At 38.7% G+C, this 17739-nt stretch overlaps 1 protein-coding gene across 6 annotated transcripts in view; it reads left to right on the top strand.

Annotated features, from left to right (window-relative positions):
- Positions 1-17739, top strand: part of ZDHHC21 (zinc finger DHHC-type palmitoyltransferase 21) — a 64274-nt gene that overhangs the window by 20754 nt on the left and 25781 nt on the right. For all 6 annotated transcript variants that reach the window (XM_050943206.1, XM_050943205.1, XM_050943208.1 and 3 more), the window contains one exon: positions 8811-8927. In XM_050943206.1, the coding sequence (XP_050799163.1) occupies positions 8811-8927 (117 nt within the window). The remainder of the gene's footprint in view (positions 1-8810; positions 8928-17739) is intronic.

The following is a 17739-nucleotide window of genomic DNA, read 5'->3' on the forward strand; positions in this document are numbered from 1 at the left end:
TTGGCCACAGAACACTTTTTAGCCTATTACGGAACACTTCTAATATAAATTTGTAGTCATTTGGTGTTCAAGTAAAAAATTGTGTTATTTATGCTCAAATATATATTTATTTTATAAAACAAAGAAAAAATACAAATTTAAAATAACTTGAACTAACAATTTCTAACTGGAAAGCACATATAAAGTAGTACAAAAATCAAGTGCAAGAGTCAAAATTAAAAACAGTGTTCTACTGAAAAAAACCTGTTTTTATATATACACAAACACCAAACAAATTAGATATTTACTGGGAAAATCTATTTTTATAAACAAATACAAATTTGTATTTGGATTGGTGTTTCTGTGTTTTTCTATCACAAATTCGCTTAGTATTAGGAATAATGCTGGAAAGTTGAATCCTCATGTCAGGCACAGCATCAAGTCTATTCCTATATTTGGCTTTTGTTGCAGTATAATACGAAAATCCCATCTCGCACAAATAAATTGTAGCAAAAGGAAGGAGCACCCCAACTGCACGTTTAGCCACATTAGGGTACTCTACTATTAGGCTGCTCCAAAAATTATTCAGCAGAAGATCCTTAAACTTTTATTTCAAATCAGCGTCAGAAATCAAGTCACTTAGGCTTTCATAATCATGTGCAGTAAAGCCGACTGGTTTGGCTGTAATTACAAACGGATTTTGAACCCAAGCATTATCATCAGTAGTTGTAGGAACATATTCTAATAAAGAGGCCGGCAAGTCACGTAAGTGCTGTAAAAAGGTGCTGGAAACTTCTTGATGGACTGTAGAATTTATTTCAGTCAGAAATTCATGTACTGTAGGGAAGCAGTCAAAGTTATTCTGTTCTACAGATGATGCCCAGAATTCCTGTTTCTTTTTTAACAACAAAATGTTATCCATTGTAGTAAAAATGGTCACATTCTTTGCTTGCAGCGACAGATTAATTTCATTTAATTTTGCAAAAATATTTGCAAAATACGCAAGTCTCATTAGCCATGAGGAATTTGTCAGACAATCATTAAATTATCGTCTTGAATTATCTGAAGTGAAGAATACCAGTAGTTCACTATGAAGCTCAAAAAGCCTCACAAGCACTTTTCCTCTGGATAGCCACCTCACTTCCATATGTAAAAAGAAGTGCTTTGTGCTGACTGCCCGTTTCCTCACACAAAATTCTAAATAACCTGGATTGAAGTGGTCGAGATTTGACAACATTGATAATTTGTACTGCTTCATCAAGCACAGTTTTCAGATATGATGGTATAACTGCAAGTGCTTGTCTGTGTAGAACGCAATGGCTCTTAGTGCTTTCTGGTGCCACATTTATGATTCGTGTTACAGCTCCCTTCATCTTTCTGATCATTGCCCGAGCACCGTCATTACATACATCAATACATTTTCCCCAACTAATTTCATGCTTTCTGATAAAATTGTTGATGCAGTTGAATATTTCTTCTCCAGTTGTGTTGCTTTGTAGAGATTCACATAAGAACAGATCCTCTTCATTAATATTATTAATTCTATATCGAACAAATACTAGTAGCACAGCAAGTCCTGAAATGTCAGTGGACTCATCTAGCTGCAGTGAATACTCATGGCAAATTTTCAGTCGGCAAACTAGCTCTTTTTCATGTAATCGGCAAGATCTTTAATACGGCATGCAACAATGTTATTTGACAACTGTACAGCATCAATTTTTTTACCAGACTGCTCACTCAACATGCATATTACAATATCTTTCGCACAAGGCTTGATGAGCATTTTTCCAATAGTGTGAGCTTCTCTGGCAAGCGCTATACGATAACTTACTCGATAAGATGCGTTTGTTGCACTTTTGTTGACTGTTTTAGCAATTTTAATCATCGAAAGTTTACAATTTCCAAGTGAGTCACGCTTCCTCATGAAAAAAATTATATCTTTGTCTTTGTATTCAGCATGCTTGGTTTCCAGATGCCTCTGAAGTTTAGCAGGAGCCAATGAACTGTTTGCCAGTATTTTGTTGCATAAGGCGCACTGCACATCAGGAGCATCTTTATTTCCAACACACGTAAAACTGAAAGACAAATAACTTTCATCATACTTTCGTTTCAGTCTTTTAACACCTGCTTCTTCTTGTTTTTTGATGTACGTTGGTGGAAATTTTTTCACTTTGGATAACTCACTAGTACTAACAGATTTTTTGGCAACAAAAGACTGCGATTATTCATCTTCACTTTGAAGTGTCACAATATTTTGCTCGTTTATTTAGGCCACAGTTAGAGTACTGGAAGAACTTGCTTTTCATTTCAAAGTTCCTTCTTTTAGCCACAAATCCATGGTGATTAGGTTTAGTAACAATATTTAGAAATACTGATTTTGATCAAATTTCGTTTGTCACAAATATTTTATATTGTTTCAAGTGAAGCTAGTTTAGTTGTGCTTATCACACACACGATAAAGACCCACAGGCTTGAACATGTTGAGTGATATGGTATATTCAACATGGCATAAAGAGAATGGTTTGTGCATACCACTGCAGTTCGCGCAGCCTCGAGCGGAAGGGTACGGCATCACTAACTGAAACATGCCCAAAAGGGTAGATGTCAACATGCTTGCGTGCCACGTTCTCTTTACGCCATGATATTCAATACGAGATCTATCAATACCCAGATAAAGAGTTGTAGGTTAAATTATAGTCAATCAAAAAGAGTTGTAAACTACACTTCAAATATGCCAAATTTAAAATTAAAAAAAAAATTAAAGACCCTTTTTTCTAATTATGATTCTTTCACGGAACACCTATACACATTGTGCGGAACACCAGTGTTTCGCGGAAAAGAGTTTGGGAAACACTCCTGTAGCTAGTTTTAACACGTACTTTTACTCTGGGAAGAGCTATCTGATACTAGGTGGTAGTTGGCAAGATTCAGGAACATTTCTTTTTAGGGATTGAAAGACTAGAGTATGTTTGATTTGTTATTGTTGTTCCTGGCAGCCTCGGTCAAAAAGGATTCTGTTGCTCATGACTCCCCATTTAAGAGGAGCAAGACAAGGGTCTAATTTGCAGGTCTCTCTCAGTATATCTGGGACTTCCTTTCCCCAGTTCAGCCCAGGATCACTACAGGAACTGGCCATATCCTTGAAATTGTGTTGTGTCTGGTTTGCCTCCTTCCCCAGGCTCAAGAAGCCTTTCCAGATGTGGATGATCTTGGAAAAGAAGGATGAAAACTGTTTTGCAGTGAATGAGGCTGGATTCTGCTGTGGATTTCAAGCATCATTGTTTGAAGCTGTTCACTACCCTGAATGGTTCTTTTCAGAATGTCTTTGGCAACTATTATTAAGATGGATAAGGAAGATCTCTTGGCATGTAATACGCTTCAGCATAAGCTTGCAGAAATTTGATCTGTCAGTCTTTCAACCCAAGTTTCTTGCCATTGCTTCCCAAGTTTGTCCATATTTTTGCACAAGGAATCCAAGAATCATAGAAGTCTGTGTGGGTGATGGGGAGTAACAGGCTTTTGAGGAGCCACTGTTAATGATGTGATCATGATTTACAAGCTATGCAACTCCATGATCTAGTTGTGAAGCATTGTCCTTGAGCATGTTATGGAATGTGACACAAGTGGGATTCTTCGCAGAAATATGGGTTTGCCCAGGTGGGTCCCTTTGCAAATTCAAGGCCCTAAATCAGTTTCTATCAGTTGTACAGTACCTAGAACGATGGATCTTGGTTGGATCTCTTGAGGACAGTGATGGCTAGTAAAAAGAAGCTAGTGGTGCTAATCCCCTCTACTTTGTGGCAGATACCATCCTTCTGTCTCTTCAATAGAAGGAGTAGCAAGGGGAGGAAAACTGGGAAGGTTCTAGCCTTTTCAGAGGAGTGTCGTAGGTCTTGTCCTCAATAGAGAAAAAAGTGTGTTCTTACCATATTTTAGATAACACAGGGTAATTAACATGAGTTAAGAACCAGGCATTTTGTAGTTTTAACACTTCAGCCATTCAAGGAGCTAACATATGTAAACTGCAGACTGCCTTGTCTTCACTAGGATTTTAATCACGTTAGCTAACCACATCACAAGAACATGCGTTTTTCCTACTGATCACAAGGCCTAAGGGTACATCCACACAGGGACCCTGGAGGGGTGGGAGAGTCCCAGGGTTCCAACCTGAGCCTGGAAGTCTACACAGCAATAAAACAGCCCTACAGCCCAAGCCCCAAAAGCCTGAGCTGCCTGGCATGAGCCAGCTGCGCGTTTTTCTTTGCTGTGTAGACATACCCTGAGGCGCAGAGAGTGAGGAACTGGCCAGCCCGTGATTTGGAGGCAGTGGGTAGAGGCCTGTGAATAACAAAAAAAGGGAGTAAGAAGCCTCTGACCTGGCAAGGGGGTAGGGGTGGGCGGTGGGGTGTAAAAGGGAGAGTGATGGACATATGGGTTTTTTGCGATAAGCAGTATGTGAAGTGGTGGGCTTGTCACTAAACCAAAGAGATGGGAAGGTAAGGAACAGAGTGAAAGAGGTTGCCTTTTATTTTCAGTAGTAATGGAGGAATGGTTGGAGTTACAGCAGAGAGGTGATCTTGGGGGAGGGAATTCCCAGTTTGTTTAGTTGGTTAATCTTATTTGAGATGAGAAATGATTTTGTGTATGTGGGATCAGAAATATTTTTCGGGGGCATGTAACTTTCAGCCTCAGTCCCACCATTTAGTTTGTGCTCTTGTCACCACGGTTGGGTACTAATGTAACACAAGTAATAAAAAGTTCTTTCTAGGTCTTCCTCTCACAAACAGTACTGGAATTCTTGAGTTATAAACCCTAGAAGAATATGTCTGTCTTAAGTGTCAGCATTAGGAAATAAACTTGACATTATGTTTAGCTTGATTTAAATCACCAATTTTAATCATGATTTAAATTAGCAGTCAGGAAACCTTGATTTAAATAATTAAGTTTTTGTATTTGTACTTTTTAGTTATTTTCCTAAAGAAGACTGGTTCTCAGTGGTGGTATAACCATTAAAACATGTAGTTTGCAATTAACGATGAACTTTATACTAAATTTGGTACTATTTTTTTTCTAAACAGGAGGATACGCTGTATCTATATGGATTTATTTAAGCAATTATATAGCTTATACTGCTCTACCTTGATATAACGCTGTCCTCAGGAGCCAAAAAATCTTACCACGTTATAGGTGAAATCGCGTTATATCGAACTTGCTTTGATCCACTGGAGTGCGCAGCCCTCCCCTCCCGGAGCGCTGCTTTACCATGTTATATCCAAATTCATGTTATATCGGGGCACATTATATTGAGGTAGAGGTGTACTTTTATTCAGATTGCTAATATTTACTTTTTTATTATGTTAGAAAATAGTGAATGACACATTTCTAATTTACTAGATTAATTTTTTATTATTGATTTGCGTCAAGTTGCATTTGGTTCGAAACTGGAATTCAGTGAAAAATGTACAAAAACAGCATTTTAAAATCATTAGTTAAATAAAACTGCCTTAAATGTGCTAGATACATAAGGCAAAAAGTGAGTTTATCACTGTTTCTGGTCACCTTGTCCTTCAAGATTATAAAATTAATAGAACTCATACTTTTGATTTTACTCATAGATTGGAAGAGGAAAACAAGCCTTTCTGCTTTTTGAACTCCCAGACAGTTTCTCAGCTTTGAATGAATTAGTGCTTGTCTACACTTGGAATGTTATAGAGGCACAGCTTCACTGCCGTAGCGCATCTGTGTAGACACTACCTATGCTGATACAGAGGAGTTCTCCCATCAGCATGCGTAATCTGCCTCCCTGTGATGGAGAAGCTAGGTTGATGGTAGAATTCTTCCATTGACATAGCACTGTCTACACTAGAGTTAGTAGGTTTAACTATACCAGTTGGGGATTGGTGGGTGGATTTTTCACACTCTTGAGCTATGCAGCTGGGTCAGCCTAACTTTTTAGTGTAGATGAGGCCTTAGTCATTGAACTGAACTAGTTGAATAAACTAAAAGAAAATGTTCTCTCTGTACCTGCAGCTACTGCTGTCAAAAGCTGGTTTAACACTTCAGTAAACTTTGGTTCCAGGCACATAGCCAGTTTAAAGCGACAAAAAGTCCAATGGCACCTTATAGACTAATAGACTTATTGGAGCATAGGTTTTTGTGGGTGAATACCCACTTCGTCAGATGCATGCGCACAAAGTGGTTGTTACGGAAGTTTTTTTCAATTTCAACAGTGTTAACCTTTATTTCTGGAACACTGAAAAGTGTGGCAAGAAGGTGCATCAAATGAGCACTGCAGCCATATGTTATTAGCTTGGGACTCTCTTCTAAATAATTTCTTCTCATCTTGGATACATTTGCAGCATGGTCTGTGACCAAGCTGCGTACTAGACATTTGAATTTTTTTTCACAGTTTGTTATAGATTTTACTGCTACTTCTTGTAAGTATTCTGCTGTGTGTGCATTTTCTGATGTCTCAATTGTTTCTGTAAGGAAGACATTCCCTTCTTCTGTTGTCACACAAGCGCAAACAGGACGTTGCTCCACCCATCAAGACTCAGGTTAACAATTTCACCCTATAGATCTTTTGCACACTGCTCAATTTCTTTTTCGTACATTTTATCCAGCAATTTGCCTGCAACAATTGCTCTGTTGGGTGGACTGTTTCCTAGTCTTAATGACTAAACCATGTTAATGAAGTGTGGGTTCTCAGTCATACGGAATGGAGAGTTTATTGCATAAACAAGCTGGGCAATTTTTTCATCAGTTACTTCTTTTTGTAATCTGTTGATTTTTATCACAAATTTATCGTGGTTGTGTCTGGATGATAGGTTTTTTTTTCTTTTTGCTACAGGCAATATAATGTAGCTATGTGACATACATGATGTGACTGAAACGCTATCGTTGGCAGATAATTCTGAAACTATAGAAAATGATGGTGATCTTGAAGGTGGATAGTCTTCAGAATCCTATATGTTAAGGATGGAGTCTTCTAAGCAAAATAAGTCAATGCAGTTATTTAATTATTATTATTATTATACTGCTCATTTACGGACACTCAGTAGTACTTTAAAGGTGAAGTTGTAAAAGGAAGGTCTGCCTATTTCAGCTGTTTATTTTTTATCACAACTGCATCTAAAATGATAGTACCATAGAGTAATGACTCTTTTTTTTTTTTTTTTTGCTCAAACATAAGAATTCAAGAATAGTCCAGAAGGAAGACAGGCAGTCCTTAAGAAAGAAGTATGAAATAAAAAAGTTTAACAACTTGAAGGTCCTGCATGTTCAGACCTGTTCCTTTCATCATCTTCAATGCAGCTTCCTCCTGAGAAGGGACACTTCTCACGATGTTGTTTTATTCGGGCAACCAGGCCTTGCATTTCTTTGTTACACTGTTTGCATTTTGCCTGCCTTTCTTACCCACAGGTAGAGGAACTTCATTAAAATATTCCCCAACTGGATCTCTTTTACAGCCTGCTGCCATTATAGGTTTTCCCTTCTAGTGAGAGAAGGGTTTGGTAGATCTCAAATCAGTGAAGTCCCCACTCTGAAAGATCTCAAGACTTCTAGAATATGATGCTCAAACAGTTTCACTTTTGTTTCTACTGTCCCTCCCTTCTCACATTTATCTCCAGACTTCTTCTCCTTGCCCAGATCTATTCCACCACCAACAATCTTCTATTCATTGAACTTTTTGAAACTTTTCACTTTTAGAGAGAGAGGTAAGGGATTGACTCTGTGTGCACAAATTTGCAGAGGGACAATAAGGATGAGGTCTGTTATTTCTCACCTCTATATTTTATTTAAAATATATTTAAAAACACTTGCTGTTAACAAACGTTGTCTCTGGAGACAAAAATCCACAGTTTGAGAACTGCAAAACTAAGCATCTCTGATAGTGGTCAGTCTAGAAGATACCAAGTCCCATTGGGTAGATAGAAAGATTAACCTAAATAATCTATATAGAAGCCCCTGGAACCCCATAAAATTGGGTCCCTAATCTGTGAACTATTGAAACTCATTTACAAATTTTTTCTTAAACATTACATGAATATATTGTCTTCTACTATAGAATTAGAATTTATAATCCCTATTCCATGATGAGATATCTTTGAGCCACAATATATATTAATTAAAACTATTTTTAGATAGGTTTTTTCCTCAAAAAGCATTTTGTCAGCAAAATCGATTTAAATTAAAATCAGAATTTTAAAAAACTAAAAAAAAATTGATTTTATCCACCCTGAAATAAATGGTATTCTGTTATTGTTTAACAGTGCAATTAATCATGATTAATTTTTTAATCACTTGACAACCCTAACTATATATTTTTATTTTATTACAGTGCCATCTTTGAGTCAGGTTCTAAGTATTATTTTTTTAAAGTGTCATTAAAATAATGTAATAGACTATGGCTAGAGCCACAATATGGAAGTCTTATAGCAGAGAAAGTTTCTTTGTTTACTTATGAAATATTTCCTTGTAAAGCCAAGTATGTACAGTATAGTATGTGGCATGTTTTGCTGAGGAAAAGCCAGGAATAAACTGGCAGGGTTTACTATACTACCAAACCTTAAATAGTGGATTGAGTTCTTTGGCAATCTGTCATACCTTTTTGTATGTCTGAATGTATAAAAAGAAAACATATTTTATAGGTTTTGAGTTTTTAGCATTTATGCATTGAAAAAATACCACCTAGCTCAAATAAATGCATTGCTTTAGCCATAAATGTCATGAATCAGTTCTTATCTAATGTTATTGCTTTGTTCAGAGATCATTTTCTTCATGTAATTTTTGAAAACTAAACAGCCTTTTCTTTTTCCCTTTGTTCATAGGATCTCTTTGTATTTAGACATGAACTTGCCTTGCTAAGGCTATCGACCTTCATGGGCATAATAATGTTAGGTGGAATAAGTGGACTCTTTTACACTCAGCTAATGGGTATTTTCACTGTAAGTATTACGTTTGATTTTTCAGATAGTTTATCAGTGTATTGTAACTAAACTATATATTTGCATACTGTCAGGCAGTGTGGACCATATATAAAATAAATAAATATATGAACAGAGGAACTGCTGTATAAGTAGTTCCATCTTTGTCTGGCAATACTCTGTAGGAGGGGAAGGTGTAAGAAACCCTTGTGTTTCCCGTAGCGGAACAGTTATGGAATAATCAACCCACAGAGGAAATATTTTCCTAATTTGCATCAGTTAGTGAATGGCTTTTGCACTGATAAGGATTTATATCATTAATTTTTTTCCTATGTAGTGTAACTCTGGATTTATAATGCAATAAAAGGTATGCAAATGTTACCCTTTTTAAAATTTTACAGTATTTTTGGTCTCAGTTACACTTTGAGGCAGTGAGGCCATGAGTTAATTATACATGCTGGGTAGAAAAGACTTTTATTAAATGTTTAATAACAATAGAAAACTTCAAAATATATGCTTTTAAGTTTGCAGAATTGCAACAATTTCAAGATAGATTAGTTTGATATTTAAAGATCTGGAAAACCAGTAAAAAATCTCTGAAAGGAAACTTTCCAACTAGAATGAGCATGAGCACATAATATCTACTTATAATAAGAAACCAAGCTTTGGTTGCTCTGAAATGGTTCTCCTTATATTAGAAATGAATAGTTGAAGAGGGAATCTTTTAATCTTGAATATTTATAACTTTTTGAAGTGTTCCAGTACTCAGATAAAGAGAAAGTGTTAGTAAATTTGTGCCTGTGTACTTGAGTACATCATTTGGCTTGCAGAATTTGATACTGGTATGATGTGCAAGATGGAAAAAATGTAGCCAGACATTTAGATCCCAGAATAAGTTTGCAGAGGTTGTACTTAGAAAAACATATTTTTACTTCTCTTTCAAATCCCTCATTTCTTTTGGGAAACCAGTATATCAACAAATATATATGTATAATATAAAAAATTAAAAAACCCTATTTCACCATACTGCATTTAACTTCACTGAGTAGCCAGGTAATCTTTTTACGGATTTTGTTCTTTCACACCGAAGTCCACATTGTTGCTTAGTTTGCCTCCTTTATTCCACTGACTGAAATCAGACCATAAGGTCTTTTGAGCAAAGAGTTGGTGTGTTCTAATCCGTACTGTGGAGTGCCTAGCATGCTGTTAGGCACTGTTGTAGGATAATAAATACTCATAAACTGAGCAAATTTGATACAAAATCAGTAAAACACAAACTTATTTTTCAAAAGCTATTTTAATCGATTAAGGGTAAAAATCCAGATAAGAGTTGTAGTTAGCAAAAGGCAATAATTAAGCCAGGAAATTCAGAGCTGAGGCTACATTTAAAAGAAACCCAAACATCTGAAAGTACGGGAAGTCACAGTTTAAGGTATTTATGCTATATTAGCATCTGCCCCTGGAGAGCTCTCTTGTGATTTACAGAGATGCACGTGAGTGGTTGTAAGTGGGATTGGCTAGAGCAGAGGCCTAGCGTGGTGCAGCAGAACAGGCAGCATTCCTGCTCTTTTTCCAATGCTCTGTGCTGGATCCCCTGTGCAAATAGTGACTAGATGAGTTCAGCAAACTACAGTTTCACTCTTCTTTCCCTTTTTTAGAAGGGATGCTGAAATCAGGCTTACAAAGAAAACTGAGTTACAAACTTAAATAATTCTGACCTGCTCCATAATCCAAACAAACTACCACCTCTGCATAATACAATCTGCTCAGTCTTCATTATATAACTTTATAGAAACCAAAACCAGTAGTCCATGTTGGTTGTTGAGAAGGGATAACGTAAGTATGTTGAAATGATTAATTTTAACTTCATCTAAATAAGATTCAATATACAGATTTTTGAAAACGCATCAGGGGGTTCTCAGTTGCTTTCACTGATTTTTATATCGAATATGATCAGATTATAAATTAATTTTTACTGCCAACCCTGCAAATTTATCATGGGGTCTATAGTGTAGCAGGATTCTTACCTTCTTGTTTATCACCAGCAGAAATAAAGAATCAGGCCCTCAAACTAAACCCCCACAACTTCAGTGTCTTTGTAGATTATGCCCACAATGATTTGGTCCAACTGCATTCTCTTTAATGGGTTTGCATAGGTGTAACTGATTTGGAACTTAATAAACAGTCTTGTTTAATGAGGCACAAATGGAATATAATTCATAGCCCTCTCAGCTATGCCAGTTCTACAAGGCTAACAGGAGTAAAACCAACTAAAAACGTATTTTTGTCAATACACTGAGAAGAGAAACTCTGAATGAATACCATGGGCAGATGAATGTGGTGGCACCTCCATTATACTGCTCTTCATTGTGGATTGAGCTAAATATTATCTTAACTAGAACTTGTTGAAAAAGCGGTAAATGTTTCACAATTAAGAAAATTGGTTTTGCAAAATTAGATGGATTTTTACAAAAATTTTAAAAAATGACCAGTTCTAGTCGTAAGAGAAAGTTACAAGACATTACAACATATTGTATTTGATCTTCAGGTGCACCTGAGTGTCATTACTGAGTATGTGAAGGAGAGAGATGGATGGGGAAAGAGGTGGCTTTCTGCCTCCTCCGTTATCCCTTCTCAAAATCCTGGAGTTAGCCAGGAGCTGATTTTTCTGCTCCTAATGCAAGTTAGAACAGTGTTAGTCTAAGATTGCCTGAGAACAACTTTGACCATGCTCCTTCTTCAATGCATAATTGAAGTACCTGGGATATTTACAGTTAAAGGAATTTTATCTGAGCTTTCTTGCCCTTCCTGGAGATTTCCATGATCCTGCTGGCTTTTTGGTTGGCTTAGGTATGAGGCATATCATTCTGTATTTCTATTACTCTCATATAAAAATTTTAATAGCTCCCATGTATTGCTTCCACTTCTTATTTCATGGTATTTTCTTTCTTGTTTTTTTTATGTACTTTCAAAATTTCTTTAAATTTGTCTAGATTGCCAATGTGCTGTAATGTCTTTTTATTTATTTTTTTATTTTTTATTTTTTTTAATATAACATGCAGTGGTATGTAGGAGTTTCTGAGTTGTAATCCCAGGTCTTGAACAAGTCACTTAGGCACACATTTCAAAAGTGTTCACTGATTTTCTTTCTCTGTTTTTGATGCCCAATTTGAGAAAGCCAGATCCTGATATTCAGAGGGGTGAGCACCTGCAGTTCCCACTGAAGTTCTTGGTAGTTGCGGGCACCTCTGAGAATCAGGCTCCAGTTCTCTAAACTCTGTCTCCATTTCTTTGGCATAATAGCTGCTTACCCAGCTCATAGGGGAGTGTAGGCTTGATTAGATAATCATTGTTACGGCCCTACCAAATTCATGGCCATGAAATTCATGGACCGTGAAATCTGGTCTTTTGTGTGCTTTTACCCTATACTATACAGATTTCATGGGGGAGACCAGCATTCTTCAAATTGCAGGTTCTGACCCAAAAGGGAGTTGCATGGGGTCAAAAGGTTATTGTGGTGGGAGGGGGGGACACGGTATTGCTACCCTTACTTCTGTGCTGCCTTCAGAGCTGGGTGGCCAGAGAGCAGCGGCAGTTGGCCGGGCATCCAGCTCTGAAAGTGGCACCTGCCAGCAGAAGTGCTGAAGTAAGGGTGGCAGTACCATACCATGCCACCCTTACTTCTCACTGCTGCCTTCAGAGCTTGATGGCCACACTGTGGTGACTGCTGACTGAGGGCCCAGCTCTGCAGGCAGCAGTGCAGAAGTAAGGGTGGCAACACCATATCATGCCATCGTTTCTTCTGCGCTGCTGCTGGTGGTGGCTCTGCATTCAGAGCTGGGCTCCTGACCAGCAGCCACCACTCTCCAGCTGCCCAGCTCTGAAGGCAGGACCATCACCAGCAGCAGCACAGGAGTAAGGGTAGCAGTACCACAGCCCCTTGCTACAATAACCTGGTGACCCCCCCACCAGACACACCAAGCTCCTTTTTGGGTCAGGACCTTTACAATTACAGCACCATGAAATTTCAGATTTAAAAAGCTGAAACTATGAAATGTACTATTTTTAAAATTCTGTGCCCGTGAAATGGTAGGGCTCTAATCATTGTATAATGCTTGGAAAGTGCTACGCAAGTGTTAAATTACACAACTATTGCTTCTGACTTAGGGCTTGTCTACATCAGAAAGTTGCAGCGCTGGTGAGGGAGTTACAGCGCTGCAACTTAGGAGGTGTACACATCTGCAGGGCACCACCAGCGCTGCAACTCCCTGTTTGCAGCGCTGGCCGTACTCCCGTTTTGTCTCGGGTGTAGAGCATCCAGCGCTGGTGATCCAGCGCTGGTAATCAAGTATAGTCACTTACCAGCGCTTTTCTTGACCTCCGTGGAATAAGCAGGTATCCCAGCATACCTGAGGAAGCCTCTGGTAATCAAGCTGGTCTCCTTCCCCGGCTTGCTCTCGCGTTCCCCGAACCCCGAGCAAGCAGGTCTCCTTCCCTGAGGTTTGCTGGGTGGTTCGGCGAACGCGAGAGCAAACCGGGGAAGGAGACCAGCTTCGCCGCGGTTTGCTCTCGCGTTCCGCGAACCACCCTGCAAACCGCAGGGAAGGAGACATGCTTGCTCGGGGGTTCGGCGAACGCGAGAGCAAACCGGGGAAGGAGACCAGCTTCGCTGCGGTTTGCTCTCGCGTTCCGCGAACCACCGTGCAAACCGCAGGGAAGGAGACCTGCTTCGCTGCGGTTTGCTCTCGCGTTCCGCGAACCACCGTGCAAACCGCAGGGAAGGAGACCTGCTTCGCTGCGGTTTGCTCTCGCGTTCCGCGAACCACCGTGCAAACCGCAGGGAAGGAGACCTGCTTGTTCGGGGAACGCGAGAGCAAACCGCGGCGAAGCTGGTCTCCTTCCCCGGTTTGCTCTCGCGTTCGCCGAACCCTCGAGCAAGCAGGTCTCCTTCCCTGCGGTTTGCACGGTGGTTCGCGGAACGCGAGAGCAAACCGCGGCGAAGCTGGTCTCCTTCCCCGGTTTGCTCTCGCGTTCGCCGAACCCCCGAGCAAGCAGGTCTCCTTCCCTGCGGTTTGCAGGGTGGTTCGCGGAACGCGAGAGCAAACCGCGGCGAAGCTGGTCTCCTTCCCCGGTTTGCTCTCGCGTTCGCCGAACAAGCAGGTCTCCTTCCCTGCGGTTTGCACGGTGGTTCGCGGAACGCGAGAGCAAACCGCGGGGAAGCTGGTCTCCTTCCCCGGTTTGCTCTCGCGTTCGCCGAACCCCCGAGCAAGCAGGTCTCCTTCCCTGCGGTTTGCAGGGTGGTTCGCGGAACGCGAGAGCAAACCGCGGCGAAGCTGGTCTCCTTCCCCGGTTTGCTCTCGCCTTCCCCAAAACCCCTTGAAGCCGCCCAACAGCGCTGCAGTGTGGCCACATCTAACACCACTTGCAGCGCTGGTTGCTGTAAGTGTGGCCACTCTGCAGCGCTGGCCCTATACAGCTGTACTAATACAGCTGTAACAACCAGCGCTGCAAAATTTTAGATGTAGACATGGCCTTAGTCTGTGTTATTAGATTATATGTAAGTATAGAAAACATACTTTAAAGCTTCAAGTTACATATTTTTTGTATAATTTCTACTGGCTCCCAAAAATAACTATCCCGTTTAGTCTGCCTAAGGTCTGGCACTCTGAAAAACATTGTAATTTTTTTTTTCATTCTTGCTGTACTCTTAGTTATCTGGTTTCCAAAGTAGTTTTTTTCATTCAACACTCAAAACTCTGATATTTAATAGTTTCTTAGAGCAAACAACAAGCATATCTACTTAGCTTATCTTTCCAGTCACCCCCTTGCCCCATGTCAAAATGTACATTTTCGTTTTTGTTTCTCTCTCAAGTCTTAGGCCTACAAACAGTTTTTGTGCTGATTGAACTATTTTGGTTAGGGGGTGGATTTTTGACCAAATAGTTAAATCAATACAACTCCTAGTGTGCATGTAAATATCAGTATAAAGATCCTCTTTTTTTTTTGGTGTGATTTATTCCCCTTCCCTTACAGGAATAAGCTACATCGGTATAAGCACTTTTAGACACTGTAAATGCACCCACGCTAGGGGGTTGTACTACTTTTAACTATAGTGGTATAGTTAAAGTGATACAGTTTTTCTTGGTAGACAAGCCCTGAGTCCATCTGCTCATATTGCTAGAATCTTTTTAGACCATATTTAAAGAAACAGCTGGTATGCCTGTATGCTTCAGGTCTGGAAACTACTTTAATAATATCTGTCTCTTCAGTTTAATATTTTGTAGTATGAACAGATTTCTTAAGACCATGCTGTGCATTCTTTTAGTTTCTAAACTTTACACCCTGGTAGACGGTGAGAGGCGTTTGAGAGCTGGACAGTAAAAATGGCATAGTATTCTGGAGGGAACACTGGGTATCTCTACATGGGGATAAAAGCCCACGGCATGGCCATAATCAACTGACTCAGGATTGCAGGGCTTGGGCTGCTGGGCAGAAAAAATCAGTGTAGATGTTTGGGCTCGGGCTGCAAAAGTAGAGGGTCTCCAGCCTGAGCCCAAACATCTACACAGCAATTTTCCAGCCCTGCGAGTCCGAGTCAGCTGACCCGGGCCAGCTGCTGGTTTTTTATCCCTGTGAAGACATACTCACTGAGGGCAATGGAGACCCCAAAGGGAGTATTTTCTGTAGTATGCATTTCCTTGGATAACTGTGCAATGGTAAAATGAAGAGTTGCTAAACCCCAGCTGTCTCAATATTTTCCTATCACCAGCCATACAAACAAAATAAAAAGAAAATTAACTCAGAGCTGACGCTTGTAGTGCGGAGCTTAAAGTAAGAGCAATGAGATTTCTGTGTGTGAATACCAGAAAAGACCTAGTTTTAAGGTGGTACAAGGGGAGCGGCAAGAAGTAAATAAATATAATTGAAAGAGAAAATGTAGTATGAATGTCAGAGCTTTTTATTTACTTCATGTACATGACTATATAACTCACTATTATTGAACCCGAAGCGAGGAAGCAGATACAGTACTATACAAAATTAAGAAGTACTTTAAAAAAGCTGCATTGCTTTCTGTGTATTTTTTAAACTGCACTTATTTTGAACTCCAGTTTTTGCACTACCAGCACTTCTCATTACACGTCCACCTTTACTTGTGACTTTGCACCTTTTATGTAAGACTTCTAAAAATAAAATAAGAAAATAAATACAAATACCGAATAATACAGTATGCTATTTTAAATCATGGTTTAATGATTATTTTTTATGTATCATGTACCTCTCTCTTTCATCGTTTTTAAATTGCTTCAGAACTATAAGGTCTTCAATCTGCTAACTTTTGTTAAAGCTGTTACTTTTTGGATGTGTGGGGTTTCTTCTTATCAGGCTTTGTGGTGATCTTTATTTTGTTGGCAGCCATCTGCTTGAAGTGATCGGCCACTTCTCTCTTTCATTCATTTTGAGATATATAAACAAAGACACACACACACAAAAGGAAAATCCCATCTTCCCATGGTTGGTGGAAGGTAACAGGATAATCGCTTCAGTAGTGATCCTCTGATGTCATAGTGGGAGGCCAGTAAAAGCGGATTATCTGTGACCCAGATAAAATAATTAGAAATTACTTGGACACTTACACATAACGGATCTACTAATCTCATTTCCAAAGTTAAAAAAGATCTGTCTCACAACATAACACTACCAGATGTTTCAATTGAACTGCATCCTTTGCGGAGACTAATCTGAAACCTAATTTTAAAGGATTACCTTTGATTGTTTTTATTTAAAATACTAAACGGGATGTGTTTTCATTTTTCCGTATGTTGTTACAAATGATTAATATAGAATTAAAGGATTTTTGTTCAATTTTTCAGCACAGCCTAGCAATCTCATGTCTTTCTGTATTACATAATATATCTGTATTACAGATATATTGTTTTCCATGCTAGCTATTTATGAGTTCATTAATATTTCTGTAGTCATAGAGCTACATACTGGATAGATTACCATAGTTCTGATAAATATTGTGTGGTCTCTGCTAAATTTTGATGCTCATATTATTATCAGTTGAGGGGACAGTGACTTTAGTAATTTGATTAATTCTGCCAGGGTTTCCTGTTAATTAATTCTTTAAACAGTGTACAGTGATATGCCAGTATCATTGAACATCAATACAGTGTGGATGAGGTAGAGATATTTTATCTTTATTTACTCTGGAAAGGGCTAGAAGAGAAAATATTTTAGCACCTGGCATTGAGTAGCTTGGTCTGTTGTTCATTGTGTTGCCTTGACCATCCATCTAACCTCTGTCCTTTATAAGCATTTTAATGTGATCATTTAAGTTAACGACTGTATTGTGTTGTTACAGTACATTTCCTTTTCATCACCAAGTGGCAAATGTCTTTTAGCACCTGCTTTTTGTTGTTAGTTGTAAACAGTGAACTCCTGAAAATAACTTGTAAATTCTTATATATCAGTATTAGACCTATTTTGATGAACACTTGCCTTGACAAGTTAAGAGGGACATGGTTCATTTAGTCAGATATGTTTTTCTTATAAAAAGAAAACTTATTTTTATGTTCCTTTTTTTCTCTTTGTGTTTTTGTTTGATTGTTTTAATTCCCATTACTTAGAGAAATGAAGAAAAAGTTGAATTTATCCAAATGAATTTTGTGTAGTATTGTTGTCCTTTTGGGGATTTTACTTTTCCCCTTGGGGGAATCTTAGTTTTTATTTAGGAGACTAATATTTTATTTAACAATGCATGGTAATTGAAACATTTAAACTGAAAAATATACCAAAAAAAAATTTACATTAGCAGATAAAATCTCTGCAT

Source organism: Gopherus flavomarginatus, chromosome 3 (assembly GCF_025201925.1).
Source record: "Gopherus flavomarginatus isolate rGopFla2 chromosome 3, rGopFla2.mat.asm, whole genome shotgun sequence".
Taxonomy (NCBI): domain Eukaryota; kingdom Metazoa; phylum Chordata; order Testudines; family Testudinidae; genus Gopherus; species Gopherus flavomarginatus.